The sequence below is a fragment of the Pseudonaja textilis genome, chromosome 4 (assembly GCF_049901715.1).
Source record: "Pseudonaja textilis isolate UNSWEBS1 chromosome 4, rPseTex1.2, whole genome shotgun sequence".
Taxonomy (NCBI): domain Eukaryota; kingdom Metazoa; phylum Chordata; class Lepidosauria; order Squamata; family Elapidae; genus Pseudonaja; species Pseudonaja textilis.
Window position 1 is genome coordinate 18874141 of NC_141993.1, and position 22124 is coordinate 18896264.

At 41.6% G+C, this 22124-nt stretch overlaps 1 protein-coding gene across 2 annotated transcripts in view; it reads right to left on the minus strand.

Annotated features, from left to right (window-relative positions):
- ASCC1 (activating signal cointegrator 1 complex subunit 1) overlaps window positions 1-22124 on the minus strand; it is a 105065-nt gene that overhangs the window by 46897 nt on the left and 36044 nt on the right. Inside the window, exons 6-8 of one of the 2 annotated variants that reach the window (XM_026713479.2) lie at window positions 17064-17200; window positions 9771-9890; window positions 216-340 (exon numbers count right to left, since the gene is read on the minus strand). In XM_026713479.2, coding sequence (XP_026569264.1) covers window positions 216-340; window positions 9771-9890; window positions 17064-17200 — 382 coding nt within the window. The remainder of the gene's footprint in view (window positions 1-215; window positions 341-9770; window positions 9891-17063; window positions 17201-22124) is intronic. The other variant, XM_087932337.1, reaches the window with a different exon arrangement.

Here is a 22124-nt window from a genome sequence, read left to right on the forward strand (position 1 = left end):
ATACACATATATATTAGCAATAGCAAACCTAAGGAACATTGTATGTATGTATGTACGTACGTACACACACACACACACACACACACACACACACACACACATATATATATATATATATATATATATAAATATAAATAAACCTAAGGACTGTCGTAGCAAACTTGGGGATCAAAACCGCGGTTAACATTTCTCAAGAGATCTTAATGGAGGCTCACCGCTAGGATCATTCCGAAAGACCGTGTTCATAATAGTGGCATGGAGCTTCACTTTATCCCATTCTCTTCTCATCAGCCCAGAGGTTGCAAACTGGTCCACCAGTCTATCTGCTAGGAGCTGAAGTCTGGAGAAGAGAAAAGGAAGTAGGGGAAAAAATGGTAAGGTGAGGCCTTTTTTTTTTTTTAATACTCGCACAGGTGAATCCTCAGGTTATGACCACAATAGAGCCAAAAAAATTCTGTTGTCGAGGGAGATATCTGTGAAGTGAGTTTTGCCCCCTTTTACGACCTTTCTTGACACCGTTGTTAAATGAATCACTGCCCTTGATAAGTGAGTAAATTGGTTGTTAAGGAAATCTGGCTTCCTCAGTGGCTTTGTTTATCAGAAGGTCGCAAAAGGGAAATTAGATGACCTTGGGACATAGCAAAAATAGGAATCAGTTGCTAAGCAACTGAATTTTGATCACAAGGCTACGGGATGCCTCAAAGGTCGTAATTGTGAAAAACGGTCCTAAGTCACATTTTTCAGTGCCTTTTGAACTGCGAATGGTCACTACACGAACTGTGGTAAGTTGAAGACTACCTGTATTCATGGAGCAGATACTTTTAAGGTTTATACTCTGGAGAAGAATTAAAACAATTGTTATCAAACGGGGGTTCTCAAAACACAACTACAGTACAGGTAGTCTTTGACTTGTAAAAGTTCACTTAGTGACTGTTTAAAGTTACAATAGCACTGGGGAAAAAAGTGACTTATCACCATTTTTCACACTTATGACCACTGCAGCATCCCCTTGGTTGTATGATCAAAATTCAGACGCTTGGCAATGGACTCATATTTATGACCGTTGCTGTGTCCCAAGGTCACATGATCCCCTTTTTCAACCTTCTGACAAGCAAAGCCAGTTTCACTTTAACAACCATGTTACTAACTCAGGGGCCCCCAAACTTGGCAACTTTAAGACTTGTGAGAGTTGAAGTTGCCAAGTTTGGAGACTACTGTGCTAACTGTCGTGGTTCACTGGCAGCCTGTGCAGACGGCAGCAGAATCGGACAGCGGGGAACAATGGGGACCAGTCAGGGAGTCTGGAGAGGACGCAAGACGAGGTTCGTGCATCTGATGGGGAGATGGGCCCAAGACCATCTGGGAGTGGAGTGCTGACTCCGGAGCCTCTGGAGTCTGGCAACAGTGAGGCAGAGGAACAAGGGGAGCCTGTTCCGAGTGCATGTATGCACAGAGCTGCTAGAAGGCACAAACAGCGGAAACAAAAGGAACGACTTGGGAGTGAGGCTGGGAGGTGATTGCCCCTCCCATAACGGATAAAGGACAGGCAAAGGTGATGAAACCTTTGCAGGAAGCAAAGTCGTTCGTTCTGTTCAGATTAATCCTTGAAGCTCTGTATGGACTTTGTACTTTGGTTGGTTTTTTTATAATTCATTTGGCACTCTAGTTGTTGGCAGCAATTCAAAGGAAAGAAAGGTGGATGCTTATCTCGAAGGGACTGTTTGGGACTCATTACTGGCTGGGAATGAACATAATTCCCAGCATTGAAATAAAACAAGAGTTGTTTTAACTAAGCGTGTGCTTAATTACGGTCTTGGGAAGCTTTGGTCAGAACACTAACTGAACAACTGCAGTGACTCACTTAACAAGTGAGTTGGCAAAAAAAGATGCAAAAACAGGGCAAAACTCCCTTAACACAAGTCCTGCCCAGCAACAGAAATTTTGGGCCCAATTGTGGTCGTAACTCAAGGACTATCTGTACCTCGTTGGGTGTCCTGTTACTTCTTCAAGATTTAACACTGGAGAAAAACTGGAATAAATCCAAAGTACCAGAAACATCATTTCGACCGCTGGGCTAGAATATGAGCAAACCTAGACAGCACATCCTTCATTGAAACGGAACAAAATTGCATTCTGCGAAGAAAGAGGAAGCAAAGGGGGGAAACCGCTTCGATAGGCCAATAAAAATGGCTTGACATACAATTTTACTATATGGAAAGCAAGTTCTTGATAAAAACGCCTGCGTGACATAAGAAAAAGGCCTCTGAATAATGAGTTCTTCTTCTTTTTTTTATCTACAGGGATGTTTCAGATTACTCATCCCTAGCAAGACAAGGTTGAAGACATACAGAGTTGGGTGCTGCTGAATCTTTACTTATCCTTGAGAACCTGGTAGCTTCTCCTCCTTTGATCTTATAGTGCTGGTGTTACCAAAATGATGCAGAACAAATACACTTATTTAGATGCACTAGTCCCACCCTTGATTCAGCTTTGTTGTGATGACCCAGGGTGGGATACAAAACACAGTCACAGAAAACAGGTGAAGCCCTTTTTATTCCTTCACTTTGCTTCCAAGCTCCAAATATTCTTGACGGAAGACAAAACACTCCCACACAAACAGTTACAACAAAAAGGAAAAAAGCAAGACAAACCAGGCAAGATAAGGGCTGGAGGATGTCCACAGAGAACACACACTGGGAAGGACGCCAAACTCAGAGAGGAACCATAAACTAGAGATATTTCCACGCTTTGTTTCCAGCGTTCGCCCATAGGCAAGTCCATCCTCTTATTCAGTTGTCACAGCTGCAGCTCATGAAAAGAATCAAGGCCCTCTCCTTTCTAGTAGACCATGTCTCTCCCTTATCCTCTCCTCCCTGCGTGCCCTAGGATGGAGAGGGGATGGGCCTGGGTCCTCATCTGACTGCTCAGCCGGCTTCTGCCCCTCCCCAGCCTCCTCCACAACCTCCGGAGCCACACTTCTACTCCCTGTTGGCTTTTCCTCCTCTCCCTCAGAGTCAGTCTCCACCAGGGGCATGACATTTATGATGTAGTCTTGCTTCAAAAGGAGTCCCTGCAGGTTTTACTCCGCTACTCATTGTCGACTCTAGGGGGCGGTGTTCGTCTCTGTTTCAAGGCCATTGCGCCAGCACTGACCAAAGACATTCCTGTGGTCATGTGGCCATGACGTCATGGACTGGCAAAGCGGTTAAGACACTGCGCTTGTCGACTGGAAAGCTGGCAGTCCAGGTTCGAGATCTGAGTACTGCACCATCGGCTGAGCTCCTGTCCTCGCTGCACCTCCTGCCAACCTAATATTTCAAAAGCATGCAAATGCGAACAGACAAATAGGTACCACTTCGGTGGGAAGATAACAGCTTGTTTCAAAAACCCTCATGGAAATACATTTCATGGCACTTTCTATGGCAATCTTTCCCATTCTTTTTCTATTTCTTTTTGAATTGGAAAGCATCTTTTCAGGGAGAAAAAGGTAGCCCAGTTATATTAAAAATATGAAGATCCCACTATTGTCAAGTAGGATAGAGTAAATTAACCCTAATTTCTAGTCTGTTTAGAAACAACAATCCTTTTTGTCTTCTAAACCCAGCAGTAGCTGCTCTTAAAAGTTTTGTCATTGTTTTGGATAGTGGTTTACTTAATAAAAAGAAGTTTAAAAATGTTATGTCAGACTTCCAGATTGGAAAGGATTCTATCAGCGCAAAACAAGATTGAAATAAATGGATAAGGAAAAATTGGCATGTTCTGTAGACGCTTGCTAAATTATTATTATAAATAATTCAAGCAGGATAAAGTGGTTGCACCCTAGGCAGAACTCTACTAATCCCTATTTAAAATAAAACATTTACCACTACTCTTCTTAATGCTCTGCGGAATTTTCTACCCAATATAACCAGAATGATTTCTTTTTAACCCAGTCTTCACCACAGTTTACTATATTTTCTAAAGCACCTGAAGGCAGGACAAGAAACAATGGATGGAAACTAATCAAGGAGAGAAGCAGCTTAGAACTAAGAAGAAATTTCCTGACAGTTAGAACAATTAATCAACGGAACAAGTTGACTCTAGAAGTTGTGGGGGCTCCAACAGTGGACATTTTTAAGAAGAGATTGGACAGCCACTTGTCTGAAATGGTATAGGGCCATGATGGCGAACCTATCGCATGTGTGCTGGAAATAGCACGCAGAGCCACTTCTGCCGGTACGCGAGAGGTCGCCCGGAAGAGTCTCATTGTGCGGGTGGGCGGGCGCCGCTGCCCAATAGCTGATTGTCAGGTATCTGGCGCGCAGGTGTGGGAGGGTGGGGGGTGCAGGAGACACGTGTGCATGCACAGAGAAATGCAGCATGCAGGGGGTTGTCTCGTGCACATGCGCAGAGCCGAGCGGTACATGTGGGTCCCACGTGCATGCGCAGGGGGCTTTGGGGGGGGGCTAACGCACATTGCCTTCTGGGTGCTGGCATGCGCAATTTTCAGCATGGGAGCCCAAAAAGGTTAGCCACCACTTGTATAGGGTTTCCTGGATGAGCAGGAAGTTAGACTAGACCTCCAAGGTCCCTTTCCAATTCTGTTATTCTGTTAAGTGTGGAATTTGTTTGTTTGTCTGTTTATTTATACAAATTCTTGTTGGGTGGGAGGGTATCTGCTTCTCAAGAAAATTGAGGTGTGTTCAAAAAGGTTTGGTTGGTTTGTTGGCTAATATGCCAGAAGTTCTCCTGTCCTCAAAACTCTGCTCTGGCTACCTTCTTAAGACTTCACTTGTCTTCAGACAAACTTCCCCCAGGTCTCCTGAATCCAACAGTGGAAATATCACACAGTTTTTCCTACTACAACTGGGCAGAGAGAAACAAAGAAAGACTTCCCAGCTGGACTGATTAAAAGTTGTCAGAAGGTTCAAGCCTGATCACTGGCAATCTATCACGTGTATGATTTATTGGCAAATCCTTGGAGAAAAAGATGTGCCAGTAAAGTTTTAAATGATCCTTCCTGGCCCTAATGTGCTTCGATCACTGTGTTTTCCTGAGACACGTTTCCATTAGAGGAAGACAACAGGCATTTGTTCCTCTGAATATATATGGTAGAATGAATAGAAGCTCCACGCTTAATATATCCTGGCTTTAGCACAATCTCTCTCATGATGACAGACCTCGGCTGTCAACTTTATAACACCTGTCGGCTGACTTGGCCTTTGACACAACCTGGAGCACAAAGACTCCTCATTATTACCTCCATAAATGATAAACAAAACTGAGAGGGCCACAAGCTATGCATTATTATTTTTTGAACTGTTTGGCTCCACAATGAAGCACCCATTAACATAGAGAGTTTCCGTTGAACAAGCTTATTTTCTGAGTCTTGGCAAAAGTAAGTCCCAACCAACGCTAGGGAGCAATGTTTGGATAGGTGTAGTAGAGTAACAAGAGATGACTTCGACAGAAATGTGCAAGGAATGCTACCTAGGCAGAGTCTGAAACATTATTAATTTTGGGGGAACAGATTGTTGTGGTGCTCCAGAAGCCTGTGCAGACGGCAGCAGAATTGGACAGTGGAGAAGAACGGGGACCAGTCAGGCAGTCTGGAGAAGACTCGGACAAGGGCCTGCATCCAATGCAGAGATGGGGCTGGGACCATCTGAGAGTGATGTGCTGACTCCGGAGCCTCTGGAGTCTGGCAGCAGCGAGGCAGAGGAACAAGGGGAGCCTGTTCCGAGTACGCATGTGCACAGAGCTGCTAGAAGGCAACAGCAGCTTAGACAAAATGGGTGACTCAGGAGTAAGGCTGGGAGGTGATTGCTCCTCCCCTAAGGTATGAAGGACAGGCAAAGGTAAAGAAACCTTGGTAGGAAGCAAAGTCGTTCATTCTGTTCAGATTAATCCTTGGAGCTCTGTGTGGACTTTGTACTTCGGTTGGTTTTTTTATTGTTCATTTGGCACTCCAGTTGTTGGCAGCAATTCAAAGGAGAGAAAGGTGGGTGCTTATCTTGAGGAACTGTTTGGGATTCATTACAGGCTGGGAATGAACATAATTCTCAGCATTGAAATAAAACAAGATTTGTTTTAACTAAGCGTGTGCTTAATTACGATCTCGAGAAGCCTCGGTCAGAACACAAATCAAGCAGATGTCTGTGGATATTTTAAGCCATCCAGGTTATAGTAGTCTTAAAGTTGCTTTTTCCAGAGGCAACTGGATTGTTTTTTTTCCTTGAAGAAGAAGAAGAAAATATTTTGCTTCTTCAGGAAAATATTTTGCTTCTTCAAGCTTCATCATCTGTGATGGTGAGGAGGTGGAAGGATTAATGTTGATAGGTACTGTACCTATAGGATAAGTATTGTACCTATCCTTCCATCACCTCACCATCCACAACCAATGAAGCTTCTTGGATGAGGAGCGAAATGTTTTCTTCTTCTTCCTCAAAGAAAAAGCAGTGCAGTAGCTTTTGGAAAAAGCACCTTTGGGACAGATTGAGCAGATGTGTCTCTAATTCCCTGAACTATAAAAAGTAGGTTTTCTGGGTTTTGATTCTGTTATTATAAACTATCCCAACAAAATAAAATATTGGGTCTTGCTGTGGAGCTAATTTTCCGATCTATTTAATGGGCCTAACAATGAGATGCATATTATATAATTAATATAACTGAATTCTTTGATTCTGCTTAGTTTCACGGTTTATCTGTGAATCACTTCCATGGGTTGAAAATGCTGCAACACCACTAGTCTATTCCAATCACAACTTGAAGAACGTTCATAAACTCGTCTCACAATTTCACCTTGGCTCTGATACTACTGGATTTAGCCCATGGGCCTTGAGTTTGACACCCCTGATCTATACTAAAGGCAACTGCAAACTAAATGTGTAAACCGGAAGAGGAACAGAAGATGAAATCCTTACAATTCTCTTACAAAATATTCATTATTCAAGTGCAAGCATGGTAAGGGAACATTAATTAAAAATAATGCTATCCAATAAAACAAAAGACCATCTCTCTCTCTCTCTCTCTCTCTCTCTCTCTCTCTCTCTCACACACACACACACACACACACACACACACACACACTGTCTTATATATTATCTATGCGGAATCCATTAGGAGGGTAATTTGCTGGATAGTTCACACTTTCCCAGTTATAGATTTCTATCTTGACCCTTTCGGTCCCCCTCAGATACGTTCTTCCCCTCCAGTCACCATTTGCTTGATAATTCTTGATGAGCTAATGCCCAATGGCATTGAGTTGACCCTGTGTGTCTGTTGATGGCGAATTTCTAGCTGTTCAATTTCAGTCTCCTGTTTTCTGCAGATACATCATTGAAATTAGACCTGCCTAATGAAAAGTGGGATGATACTCAGCAATTAATAAAATATCTCAAATGAAGCCATACTTTATTACACTATAAAATTGAGGAAATAAAGCAAATTAAATTATAATGAGTGGCCTGCTGGATCGGAATCATTGCAGCGTAACTTTCCTCATCATCTTTCTCCCCTTCTTTAATAAGGATCAGAGAAATTTTCCAATAATATCGGCAATGGCAGAAAATGGGACTCTCTTCTGTTTTGGGGAATTGGGTATTTAGGAGAAACAAAAAAAATCAAAAGTACATCTAGTTCTCACACTGACAAAAATAGAATGGGTGAGTTAGCTGAACATATTTTAATTACAAGGTAGAAAAAAAGAGGTGATTTTTGCAAAAATGCATAGCATTTACTCCCATGGTTTCAGAGATAAACCATGAGAGACAATCTACTGAGTATGCCTCAATCTTTAGTAAACTAATGCATATACTCTGAGAATCCAGGGTTTATTTACTCCCTATTGAAAGAGTTCTAATGCAAAAGATGTCAATTTTTAAAAAATGTAAATTCTAACCCTGATTAGAATTTTATGAACATCACACAAGTAGCCCAAAGGTAGAGAACTGAAGCAAAGTAAAATATGGTAATTCTCATCTTAACAAAAGTTTAATTTAAAATGATGTACTAAAATCTGATTACATTGCTTATTCTGATTTTTTTTTCCTTGGGCGAAATTATAGATACATTTGAAAATAAAAGGAGAAGGAAGAAAAACATTTAGTGTATATTTGGAAAATAATACTTAGGACTTTCCAGATAATACTTAAGACTTTGCATTTGTAAAGAAATAAAAAAAAACATACAACATAATTTAGCAAAAGAAAGAATATTATGAAATTGGTAGCTGAGTAATTAAAAAGTATTTAATACAGACAATGGTTGCATTTACACTTCATAGCTAAACAGAATTATTCAGCATTTTGATTAGATATAAATGCCATGATATGTTGGTCACATCTACTTGGTTCCTTCTTTCAGAGAGAATGATTAAACCAGGGGTTCTCAAAGTTGGCAATTTTAAGACTTGTAGACTTCATCTCCCAGCTCAGGAATTCTGGGACTGAAATCCACAAGTTTTAAAGTTGCCAAGTTTGGAGACCTCTGGGCCAAACCAATCATAGAAGCTTCTTGCTCTGTTTATCGAGATATGTAAGTCTCTGTTTATCATTAGTTTCCATTCTCATTTCTGTCTCCTTTGGAGAGAGAAATTAGAAGTCCCTTTTTTCATGCTATAGCAACTTCCCTCCATCATTTGTTTAGCAGAACAAGCCATATGAGAGAAAGGAAGAAGCACCAGACCAGAACATTTTTGCTTACTCAATAACTGGGCTATTGTCTAGGTAAAACATGACCAAGTAGAGGTAATTTTTTTCCCCCAGTTAGGCCTAGAAATTAAATCTTATGAGGATGGAAACCTTTTAACATTTTTAGGGTGCTACATTCCTAGTTTCTAAACCATCCAGAACAACAGCAATTAGCACAGAACAGAATTAAGTGATTTGGAAGGGATCTTGGAAGTCTTCTATCTAGTCCAATCCCATACTCAGGTAGGAAACCCGATACCATTTCAGACAAATGGTTATCCAATCTCTTCTTAAAAACTTCCACAACTTCTGGAGGCAAGCGGTTCCACTGATTTATTGTTCTGATCAGTGGTGGGATTCAAATTTTTTTACTACCGGTTCTATGGGTGTGGCTTGGTAGGCGTGGCAGGGGAAGGATACTATAAAATCTCCAATCAGAAGTAGTATTTGCCGGTTATCCGAACTTCTCAAAATTTCTGCTACTAGTTCTCCGGAACTGGTCAGAACCTGCTGAATACCACCTCTGCTTGGTGGGCGTGGCAGGGGAAGGGTATTGTAAAATCTCTATTTCCACCCCACTCCTGGGGGAAGGTTACTGCAAAATCTTCATTTCCTCCCCACCCCACCAACCTGCTTTCCAGCTCCGTTTTCCATTTGCAGGGCAATCAAAGAAGACCCAGCCAATCAGATGGGACTCAGGAGGCAGAAAATAGATGGAGGCGGGGCTAGTCAGAGGTGGGATTTGCCGGTTCTTTGAACTACTCAAAATTTCTGCTACCGGTTCTCCAGAACTGGTCAGAACTTGCTGAATACCGCCTCTGGTTCTGATTAATTGCAGAACTGGAAGATGTCTTTACTTCTTTCAGTAATATGTATGACCCATTATGAACCTAAGGGTAAAAAGTTAGTATCGGCCTCCTTTTAGATACAGAACAACAGAAGTTTCATCTTTTGGACTCCTGGTGGAATGTTTCCTGACAGACATGATCAAACTCAGAGGTTGGGAGGATTTTGGAGTATCGTCACATCATTTTTATCGTTTCAGATAAAATACTTCTAGGGACTAAAAATGACTATAGAGAAAACAAGGGAAAAGTTTACCTGTTGGAGCCATCTTTCATGTGGACTTTTGCATACAGAACATCAACCATGGCTGGGTCATCGTTCATGTACTCTATACCTCTTATTTCCACAGTTAGAGGTTTGCCTTCAGTAATTGTGCTATTTAAAAACACAAAAAAAGGGAGGGTGAACAGGAAACTACATATTTTGCTACTTCAACGGCATTATACATAAGAGGTACCACAGGCCTAAGGGTATGTAACCTGCTGCTGGTGTTCAATTTAATATGTTTGAGTACTGTTAGTTCCCTAGCTGTAGTTTAGTTTACTTTATTGTCATTGCACCTCGTACAACGAAATCAAACATCATCTTCAGTGCACATCATGACCATGAAAATAAACACAAACACACATCCTTCACACGCCACACAATGGACCGAAAAACCCCAACACTGCACTATACAGTAGAATTCAAAAGAGCTACTGCCCTGGGATATAAGCTGCTTTTCAGCCTATCTGTGCTTGTTTGTATTATCCTGTACCATTTGCTAGATGGTACTAGTTCAAAAAAAAAAGGGTGCCGAGGATGAGATGGATTTTTGAGAATGTTTTGAATTTTCGGAAGGCAGCGGGAGCTATAAAGCTCTTTCAAAGAGGGGAGAGGGCAACCAATGATCTTCTGGGCAATGACATTAACCCTCTGGAGTGCTGTCCTATCTGCCACGGTGCAATTGGCAAACCATACAGAGATGCAGTAAGTTAAGATACTCTCTGTGGTGCAGTGGTAGAAGGTCACCAGCAGTTGTTCATTCAGTTGTTGTTTTCTGAGAAGTCTCAGGTAGTATAATCTTTGCTGGGCCCTGTACATACTGGATGAAGTCTGTTATGCAGGAACTGCATTTGGTCGATTGATATTTTAGAGATAACATATAGAATGAATATTTCCCATTCTTGGTTCCTAAACTTGTCTTTGCAATTTCTGAGTTATTGCCTATAGTAATGGATATTTCTTTTGAGGTCACTTTTTTGTCCTTCCATGCCAGCAGCTATTCAAACAGCTCTAATTTATGTGTAATACTAGTGATAACCAATAGTAATAACAGTTCTAAGAATTACTACGGTATGATCCTTTAATGTGTATTCAAGGGCTGCTGCAGTCATATTCATGAAGAGCATCACATTTAATTTAATTTATTTCTTTGGCACGATGACCTTTGGCATGCCACTCAAATGCCACTGCTCTCTTTTACAACCTGGACTATATCTGTAGCTTTAAGAGTTGTCCGTTTAGCATTTACGTGCCATAAGAAGAAAAATGGAATTCTGCTGTTATTATATAGGATATAAACCTCCCAGAAAAGCTACTGCATCGCTTTCAGACACTGCACAGCATTAATATTAAGAAATGCTAAATAATACAAGGAATTATACTATCTTTCATGTAAAATTGAAAGGCCAACATGTTCTAATATTAGAAGCTGGGTTTTTTATCCGAAGCAGTTCTACAGATAGCAAAATTCACACAGCTAGACCCTTACCATTTATTTTCCATTAGCAATAATGGCAATAATGATTTTTCAATACAGCAGAGATAATTGTCATTTTTGCTGTTGTTACTTTGCATTATAACTATATCACTTCCTCGCTTGAGTTCAAATAACAGGAGAGGTATCCTGTCTTGGCAGGGGGCGGGGCAGTCAAAGGGGCAGGGACCAGAGCAGCCGTCCCCAAACTTTGCGGATTGGTGGCTCTGCTTGGCTAGAGAGAGGAGAACCAGTCCACACAAGCTGTGGGCAAGGCGTACATGTGTGTGCTCACACTGGTCCGCCACTCCTATGAGTGGAGCTACATGTGCACACACCAGCCCATCACTTGCACCCCTGGACTAGAGGAAAGCTGGATCCCCGATTTTTGAAAACACCTAATTTAAGAGATTTGGTGTAATCAAAGGGATTGCAGCTGACAAGCTTTGGGGTGTAATATTTGTGTTTTATTTATTTCCTCTCTTCTACTGTTTTGGTGTTATGAGTGTGAAAAGCATGTGATACACCCGAATCGAGAAAAGGGTAAAGATGTTATTATACTAGTGATAAAGATGGTAACTGTTTGGGAGAACTGAATATTATAAGAATAGAGAATATATGGCTAGAACTGTTTTTCAGAGTAGAGATTTGTTACTATCTACCACAATGCCATCCTACTTACTAAAACCCCTACCAGAGAGCCAAACTGAGGATGTTTACATGGTGTTGAGTGAAGAGCCTTTCTGAGCAAGCTGGCTTCTAAAATGGTCCTGGAGAACTTCAATATAAGTAATCATCAATTCATATTAAAACGAAGCTACAAGGCACATCTCAGCATGTCATGGCCACCACAATAACGCTGAGACCATCTCAAAGGATCCTTATTATCAAAGGATGACAAATTAATCATACTGAATTTAATCTTTGAGGAGATGAAGAACACAAATGGATAACTGAGAACTACGCCGCCTTCGGTCCGATCTAAGTGTAGTATATAAAATCATACATTGCGATGTCCTACCTGTCAATGAATACTTCAGCTTCAACCACATCAATATAAGAGCACACGATAGATACAAACTCAAGGTAAACCGCACCAAACTTGATTGCAGGAAATGCGACTTCAGCAACCGAGTGGTCAATGTCTGGAATACTCTACCTGACTCTGTGGTTTCTTCCCCAAACCCCAAAAACTTTAACCTTAGATTGTCAACTATTGACCTCACCCCTTTCCTAAGAGGTCTGTACATAAGCGCACCAACATCCCTGTCCTATTGTTTCTTTTATTTTCTTATATGTATCCATGTACTCACAACTATGTATATACTTATACCTATTATCTTGTAAGCAATTGACAAATCAAATCAATCAATCAATCAATCAATAAACTGGGGGTAGATGGGTAAGCATTAAAGTTATTCCAGTGTCAAAGTCTCATCTGGTGAAATTTGACCTCAGCATCTATCCTCTCCATTAAGATTAGCCTGTCTCTGGGGATTATGAAATCTAATAGGCTCTTGAATAATCCATGGGAATTTATAGGAGCAAGGTCAGTAAATTCTTCAATGAGTCATCACCTCTACTGGCCCATACATTTGCTAAGGCCATCAAACAGGTCTAGTTGCTTGCAGTTCTCTTTGCTTATTATCATCTCGTGGTTACTCACAAAAAACCTTCTCCATCTATCCTCTTCTTCCGTAAGGATGCACTTACTGTTAAATATTTTTAGCATCTAATGCTGAAAGATCAAGATGCGTTTCTTCACCTAAGCCTTATCAGAATGTTCTTTTTTTCATTCTATTTTTTTAGTCTGTCATCTGCACCTCTACACCTGTGTTGTTTGGTTCTGCAACCCAACAGGACAGACACAGACTTCAGAGGATAATTAGGACTACAGAAAAAATAATTACTACCAACCTGCTTTCAACCTGTATACTGCACGAGTCAAAAACAGGACTGTGAAAATATCTACAGACCCCTCACATCTCGGACATAAACTGTTTCAACTCCTACCCTACCCTCAAAATGACACCATAGAGCACTGCACACCAGAACAACTAGACACAAGAACAGTTTTTCCCCAAACGCCATCACTCTGCTAAACAAATAATTCCCACAACACTGTCCAACTATTTACTAAGTTTGTATTACTATCACTATTAATCTTCTCATCACTCCTATCACCCATCCCCTTCCACTTGTGACTGTAGCTGTTGCTTGTATCCTTATGATTTTTATTGACTGTTTCCTAGTATGATTTGATTGCTTATTTGTACCCTATGACTATTATTAAGTGTTGTACCTTATGATTCTTGACGAATGTATCTTTTCTTTTTATGTACACTGAGAGCATATGCACCAAGACAAATTCCTTGTGTGTCTAATTACACTTGGCCAATAAAGTATTCATTCATTCGTTAAACACACACACCCTTACTATTTTAATTCACTGCCATTTATTTGTAATTTTTTATTCTCCTTATTTGCATGCTAGGGTTGAGATATTTACCCACAAAAATCTAATGAATGCATGTTAAATTAAGGTATCATCTCCTGATTTCAATTGAGCTAGTAACAAATAAACAAAGCTCCTGTGATACCAAAATGGCTCATAAGTCTTAATATCTTGGCTGGCCTTAATATTCGGACCAAATTTGTTATTGCTACCAACGCTGTCACTATGGATCTTATCTCTGACATTACTTGAAACTAGGAAGCTGTGAGAGGCTTCTGTTTAATCATATGTGTATAATTATTTAGAGTGCCTCTTGTTTAATTAGAGACGGAAAGAATGCAAATACAATATATCAAACACAGATGCATCAAGGAGTAGACTAATAACTCAGAATTACCAATAAGGGTAGAAACCAGCATAATAAACTCCTAAATATAAAATTATGCTTAATTGTTATAGGGCCCATTTGATGGCTTCAGTGAATGGAGCCATTGGTACTACATCAGGAGGGCGGGTACGGGGGAGGGGGGAGCAACTATGGCCCCTTTATGACCATGCTGGCTCAGGAATTCTGTGAGTTGAAGTCCACAGATGATAAAGGGGCCATAGTTCAGTACCCCTGACATTTAGGATAGAATGCTACAGACTTGAGAGGCTTCGTGTTATTAATTGTTCTCACTAGTAACTTCACCGGATGAGTTGAGATGACATACTGCATCAAGCTACTCCTTGTTTTAATCATGGTTTACTGAATAAGCAACCACTGGAAAAATTGACATAATCAGACTAAGCCAATATTGTCAGAGTATATTCATTAACTGGCAGAAACATGGTTAACAAAGTCAGCAAGTGAGTAAGCATGGCAACAGACCAGTCAATGGGACCTGACGGCCTGGGTGTGGTTTGGCTCTGTGTGCTTTGCTACGAATTGAAACTGAAACTAGAGCTCAGCTCTGAACTGGAGCTGTAGCATGTCTGCTTCTGTTTGTGTTTGCTTGTAACCTTTCCACCTTGGAAGAAACTACTGGTATTGTACATTTACTTATTTTATATAAAAGGAAGTTAATGAATTCTGCTGAGTCAGTCATCTGTGTGTTTTCTGGATTTGAATTTTGCTGCAAACTCTAACAAATATCCTGTTTTAGATACACAGTAGTACATGATTACTGGTGACCAGAAAAACACACAGAGTGTTCTGTCAGGGATAAGAACACCTACTAGACTGTGGAAATCTACTCATTGGATGGCAGCAATGATGCAAACAACCCACTAACTCTTTGCTGCCACCTAGTTGTAACGTGGATTTCTGCAATCCAGAAATGGTGATCCTAGATTAAGTAGCTAATAAATTGATCTAGAAGTCGAAAGTCAAAAGGTAAGCTCCATCTGAACAATTTTTCAAATGGCAAAAGCGAAAGAACAAAACTCGGGGATCAGGCAGGGAAAACTTCCTCAAATAATCAAGACTCGTGGCATGTAAGTAACTACTTATTTGCGGTTATGAAGAAGAGACATTTCTTCTAACAAGAAGATAATCTCAGATTTGTTTTATCCTTGAAGCTACAGCTATCTCATCCACACTTAGTTGTTGTTTATTGAGCCCAGATCCTTCTGCAAAACCATCCAGGGTTCACTCAAGTAGACTTTCATTTTCTAAGATGTTCTCCCTTGTTTTCTGAAATTCAGCCAGATACGGTTCATATGCTTACTGTCTGAATAAGTGAATCTAGTTCAAGGGTCTTCAAGCTTGGCAAGTTTAAGACTTGTGGACTTCAACTCCCGGAATTCTTGAGCTAACATGACTGGAGGAGGAATTCTGGGAGTTGAAGTCCACAAGTCTTAAAGCTGTCAAGTTTGAAGACCCCTGATCTAGTTCATCACTGGGGCAGTGAGTACAGGTTCAGGCTCAGAACTTCAAGCAGTTCCTTCCTTCCTTCTTTTCCCCAAAAATCTGGTGAAATACTGTAGATTGAGTTGAGTTGAGAGAAAGTGACATGCTCACAGTCATCCCGTGAACTTCTGTGACTGAGGGTGGATTTCATGAATGCTAGTCCAATCCCTAAATCACTATGCAGGTAGTCCTTGACTGATTCAACTTGTTCATTCAGTGACTGTTCAAAATTAAAATGGCACTGGAAAAAAAATGACATGGCCATTTTTCGCACGACCACTGCAGCATCTCCATGGTCACATGATCAAAATCCAGCCGCTTGTCAATTGACTCATGTTTATGATGGTTGCAGTGTCCCTGGGGGTCATGTGATCCCCTTTTGCAAACTTCTGACAAGTGAAGTCAATGGGGAAGCCAGATTCGCTCAACAACCATTTTACTAACTTAACAACTGCAGTGGTTCACTTAACAAATGTGACCAGAAAGGTCGTACAATAGAGCAAAATTCACTTAACAAATGTCTTAGTAACAGAAATTTGGGGCTCAATTGTCATCAGTTGAGGATTATGTATACTACACTCATTATGCATTTCAGTTGACTTGCCTTTAGCCATATCCACATTCTTACTATTGCATTTTGTATCATCAGAAGTTTTGTTTGCTAATTTAAAAAAAATAGGGTAATCACAAAAGAGCTCATTTTGGAAACCTGGGGTGTATCCTAAATTCTAAACTAGAAATCACTGCACCAAAAAGGTTCTTGCAAAAACAGTGCAAACACAACTGCATTGAAGGGTGGGGGAAGAATATTTTTATCTCTCATTGTACATCTCAAACCACAAATGCCTTTTGCGCAGTGTTTTATGACAGCTTCTGCTCTTCAGAGTCGTCTGATCTATTGTTTGAAGAGTGATTTCTTATACGGGTTGTCTGCTTCCAATGTTCTTTGCCTACAGCTTTTTCAAGAAATGAATCTCAGGGATATACAACCCTCTGGGGCGAAAAGAATTATTTGCCAAACACTCTGCTAGAACAAAGTGTGAAGGTAGTCACATTTTTCATGAACTTCAGTGGGATAAAACTCAGTCTTTGCTTATGCACAAAATCACTGCAAGAAAAAAAGTAGCCAAGGATTAATAATAAAATGGCAAGGCAAAAGAAAAAAAGAAAGATTCTACCGTAGGAAAACTTGTAGAAGTAGAATAGGGACAGATTGTCATGGAGAAAAACTATCATTAAGATTGATTGCACCTAATCAATCAATCAAAAGGAATTCTTTGACTGTTGACTGATGTCGTAAACAAAACACAATTGGGTTCCTGATCTTTAAACAGTTCTAGCTTCTTGCTACAATTTCTTGCATTTCTGTATTTTTTTTTTGATTCTATTCTCTCTATAAAGGCTTCCTCTTTGGACAAATGTAGGCAACTGCTTCCTCTATTACAGAGCTGCTGTTTTACTCACTGAACAAGATCATCTCTACACTTCTGGAGAAGTTCCTGAGCTTTCTGGATTTCCTGTTCATTCAGAAGTACCAGGGTCCCAATAGTCAGATGAAGCTTTGCTGGGTTCTGGAATAAGCTGCTGCTCACTCCACAGTCCTATAAAAACATTAGAAAATTCCTCAAGTGACGAAAGTGTACATTAGAAACTCCATATGCGTTCATTATTTTTTGCACATGAAAAGTCGTAACTTCCATTGAGCCAAGACAGATCCAAGTATATTAGCGGGGAGCACAGAAGCATCAGAATTTCCAAAACCAACATTTTCCCCCAGCACCAGAAGGCAGGACAAGAAGCAATGGATGGAAACTAACCAAGGAGAGAAGCAACCTAAGGAGAAATTTCGGTGAGAACAATCAACCAGTGGAACAGCCTGCCTTCAGAAAGGCGGGGATTGCTCCATCACTGGAGGCTTTTAAGAAGACATTGGACATTAATTTGTGTGAAATGGCATAGGACAGTGATGGCGAACCTTTTTGTTGTGGTGTGCCGAAAGCGTGCGCATGCCGGCACCCCCCCCACCCCCTGCACATAGGCATGCAACACCCCCGCCCCCTTACCTGCACTGCACATGTGTGCGCCGCCCAGCTGATTTTTGACCTGTTTGAGGCCACTTTCACCTCCCAGAGGCTCGAGGGAAGCCTCTGCAGCCTCGGGAGGCAGAAAAACGGGCCTTCCGGAAATACCGGACGTGCCCATTTTCAGACTCCGAAGGGCCTCTGGAGTCTGGGGGAGGCTGTTTTCGCCCTCTTGCAGGCCCGAGGGAAGCCTCTGCAGCCTCGGGAGGCTGAAAACAGGCCCGTTTCGGCACTTCTGGTATTTCCGGAAGGCCCGTTTTTCGGCTTCCCGAGGCTGCAGAAGCTTCCGTTGAGCCTCCAGGAGGGCAAAAATGGCCTCAAACGGGCCGAAAATCAGCTGGGAGGCGTGCGCATGCACAGTGCAGGTAAGTTTGTGCAGGCTGAGGCTTGCGTGCCCGCACAAATGGCTCTGCATCACCACCACGGGCATAGGATCTCCTGCTTGAGGTGGGGGTAGGCTAGAAGACCTCTAAGGTCCCTTCCAATTCAGATGATGACGACGTCTTGATCCCCAAATAACAGAAGCCTGATATAGGCTATTCCTTGTCCCTGAAAGAAGTAACATCTCCTTTTTGAGATTCTTCTGCCATGGAGAAATTTTCAAAACCTATAACCAAACCTTGCAAAAGATGGGACACGTAGTACAAAGAGCGAGACTGCTCCATATTCTATGATTGCAGTCATGATTCTCAGATTTCCAGAGTCTCCTTAATGGCCCGCCAAAAATAATCTGCAGTCAGATTAGGAATCCTTTTCCTTATGTAGTTTCTATAATGGCTGTTCTTATTATTGGGACGCTGCTTTTATTGCTACTGAGCAATACAAAAATGCATTTTTTAAAACATGGGAAATGGGAATGCTACGTCTCATGGCAGACTCAAAACTGTTAAGAAGAGACTGGACTGCCATCTCTCAGAAATGGTAACTGCGAGCCCGCTCATTTGTTCGCGCTCGCATGCCAGTGCCCAGAAGGCAATGCATGCTGTCCCCCCACGCCCCTGCGTATGCGCATACGATCGCCCCAGGCGTCGTGCATCTCTGACATGTGCGCGCGATTTCCCCGCTGTGCACCGTGCACCTGCACATGTGAGCGCGATTTCCCCCACATGGCATGCGCCTGTGCATGCGGCAATCCCTCTGTGCGCCATGCATCTCTGCACGTGCATGTGCGACTTCCCTGCGTGCGCTGCACATCTCTGCATCAGCGCATGTGTCTCCTGCGCCCCCTGCCCCCCCCATGCATGCGCGCCAGATACCTGACAATCAGCTGGTGTGCAGTGGCGAAGCACGCGCATGCACAGTGTGGCTCTTCCGGGAGAGCTCTCACGTGCTGGCAGAAGTGGCTCTGCGTGCCACTTCCGGCACACATGCCATAGGTTCGCCAACACGAGTGTAGGGTCTCCTGCTTGGGCAGGCTTTGGATTAGATCCAGAGAAATTTCACCCCCAAAGCAATTAATCCAGGCTGTGCAGGAACACAAGGCCGCGCCGCCCACATGGCCTGTGGAACACAAGGCTTGCGTCGCTTGCATTGAGAACAACATGAGGTAGTGAGGGGAGAGGGGAAAGGGCAGAGGGTGGAAACTTGCCCCACGCGCCTCACATGGCCACCGGCCTGCTTTTTTCCGCTTCTTTCTTCTTCTGCTTTTGGCTGCACGTAAGGAAAGCAGCAAAAGTCTTTCTTTCTCTCCCCCAAAACTCTGCCAGAAATGTGTCTTTGGGACTCTGCAAGGCATCCTTCTCCAAAAGGCTGCGCTGGTGGTGTCAAGTCTCACAAAGACTCATTTCTGGTGGAGTTTGGGGGAAAGAAAAAAAAAAGACTTCTGCTGCTTCTGCTGCTTTCCTTGCATGAAGCCAAAAGTCTCACTCTCTCTCTCTCCCCATGAGAACGGAGCTGTAGACGGTATCCTGCGATCCCAAATAAAGAACATTTGATTGGTAGGGGATTTTCCTGCAGACTTTTGGGGGGGATTTTCCCAGGGTCTCTGCTGCTTCTGCTTTTTCTGCAGAGATCCTGGGAAAACCCCAAAAACATTCCCACCAATTATCAGCAAGCTACCGTCAGTCAAAATTCCTATTAGTGGTCCATGTGATTTAAAATTATGAGTTTGGTGATCCCTGAGGTCCAAAAGGTTGGCGACCCCTGGACTAGATGACCTACAACTCTGTTAATCTGTTAAAAAAACCAACAACTCCAAGGCATTTTACTCCTCTAATTTGTCCCTCTTCCCCCATCCTTTACTATCAAAACACAGTTGAGAAAAAGCTCTAAATTCCACCTGGGTGAAAGGTATTTTAGGTACCTTCCAAAGCTCAGTATCTATTTTTATGAACTTTTCTTAATCTTAAAAGTCAAACCCCAGCAACAGAAGCTATTATAGTCTATAATGAACACCCAGGAGCACAGGGAAGCTGATGAAACAGCAGGGAGCAGATCTGATAGATTCCAATTATTGGCAGCAGTTCATTTTAATTTCTGTAATGCTTGCAGATATAATGAGCACAAAATATATTAACGCAATAAATAAGCAGCTTCTAGCAAAAGAGCATAGCCTATCCAATCCCACAGAGAACGAATGGTGGCAAAACAACAACAACCCCGAATTTATGTCATGATTATTATCAGTTTAAATAGCTGGATTTTCCCTGTACAGCTTTCCAGGAATCAAAGCCATCTTCCATGCCAACAACTTTCTACCTGTATCTTTCTACTCTCCGCTGCAGAAGAGAAAGCTGGGAAGCTTTATTACAGGTAGTTCTCAACTTACAACTTATGTAAACTTACGCCTCAAAAAATTCCGCTGCTAAGCAAGATAGTTGCTAAAGAGAACGCAGCGCTTGCAGGCTACTTCTGCTTGGCTGCCGGCTGCCTACAATTCAGCAGTTCGAATCTCACTAGGCTCAAGGTTGACTCAGCCTTCCATCCTTCCGAGGTGGGTAAAATGAGGAGCCAGATTGCTGGGGGCAAGAGGCTGACTCTGAAACCACTTAGACTCAGGGGGCTGTAAAGCACTGTGAAACAGTATACAAGTCTAAGTGCTATTGCTATCTTCCAGGACTCTCTGTATAAATGGGGCATAGTATCCTCCCTTGAGTGTGACTGTGGGGTCTCACGTCAAATTGTAGATCATATAGTGCCCAGCTGTATGCTGAGAGCATATACCAGTCCAGTATCTGATGCTTTAAATATAAATGATACTGTGCTTCAATGGTTAGGTGGTCTAGACGTTGGTGTTTGAACACACATCTTTTTTAACATTTATATTTTATTGTGTTCTGCTAATCTAGGTGAATATTATTATCTATTGCTGGTTAATATCTATTGCTAGTCCATGCAGGATATGCCATATTCTAAATAAATAAATAAATAAATAGGGCTTCATATATACATATGGCCCACGGAACCTGGGTAGCCATCAAACAAGTTATCTTCTCATATACACGCTTACAGATAGCACTGATAAATAGTACTTATAAATAATAAGACTCCATACAGAACGTAGTCAGGCAAATTAATTTGACTTGATATCACAACTGGGTGAGCAATTAGTCAGAATCACTTGTACAAATAGTTTCCAGATCTCACTGGAAAGATAATTTCCTGTAATCAGTCACTACAGTGAGCAGAAGCAGAATAAAATGAAACTGTGAAAGCATCACAAAGGATTACAGCAGAACTGTAGTATCCTTCCATTGATTCCTATAAAAAAATTTCCAATTTGCTCCTCAAAATATATAATTGAGATTTCTTTCTTTCACAGCTATTCCGTATCATCCTAATCATTTGAATGCACAAAATATCAATCTTAGGAATGCACAAAAATGCAGCAATGTATTAATATAGAAAATCATAAAGATTCACTACAGGTCAAACTGTAATTAATATTGAAAAAGAATATTGGTGCTTTTGAGCTTGGGTGTTGGAGAAGACTCCTTAGAATACCATGGACAACCGAATTTTTTTTTTTTTTAAAAAGGACACTGTAGAAAGTAGTCCAGAATTCAAGGGATAGGTGACCAGGCTCAAATTATCCTACTTCACATACAATAGATGTTTTTTCAAAAGGCAACTGGACTTTCTTTGTTTTTCCTTGAAGACGTTTCACTTCTCATCCAAGAAGCTTCTTCAGTTTTAACTGTTAGAACTGAAGAGGCTTCTTGGAAGAGCAGAGAAACGTCAAGGAGAAACAAAGGTGCCTTTTGAGATAACCATGACTGAGAATCTCCACAGATGTTCTAGAGAAAGTTCTGATGGTGAGAAAGGTAGAAAGAAAAGAAGACAACCAACAGCAAGGTGGATGGATTTAGTTAGCTACAGCGACAATGAATATCCTGTTGAAAGACCTGAAGGAGCAGTTGGGGACTGATTGTCAAGGATAAAAATCTATCACCGTGGTTGCTGAGAGTCAATACATAATTAATCAATGAATCTATAATTAATCTGC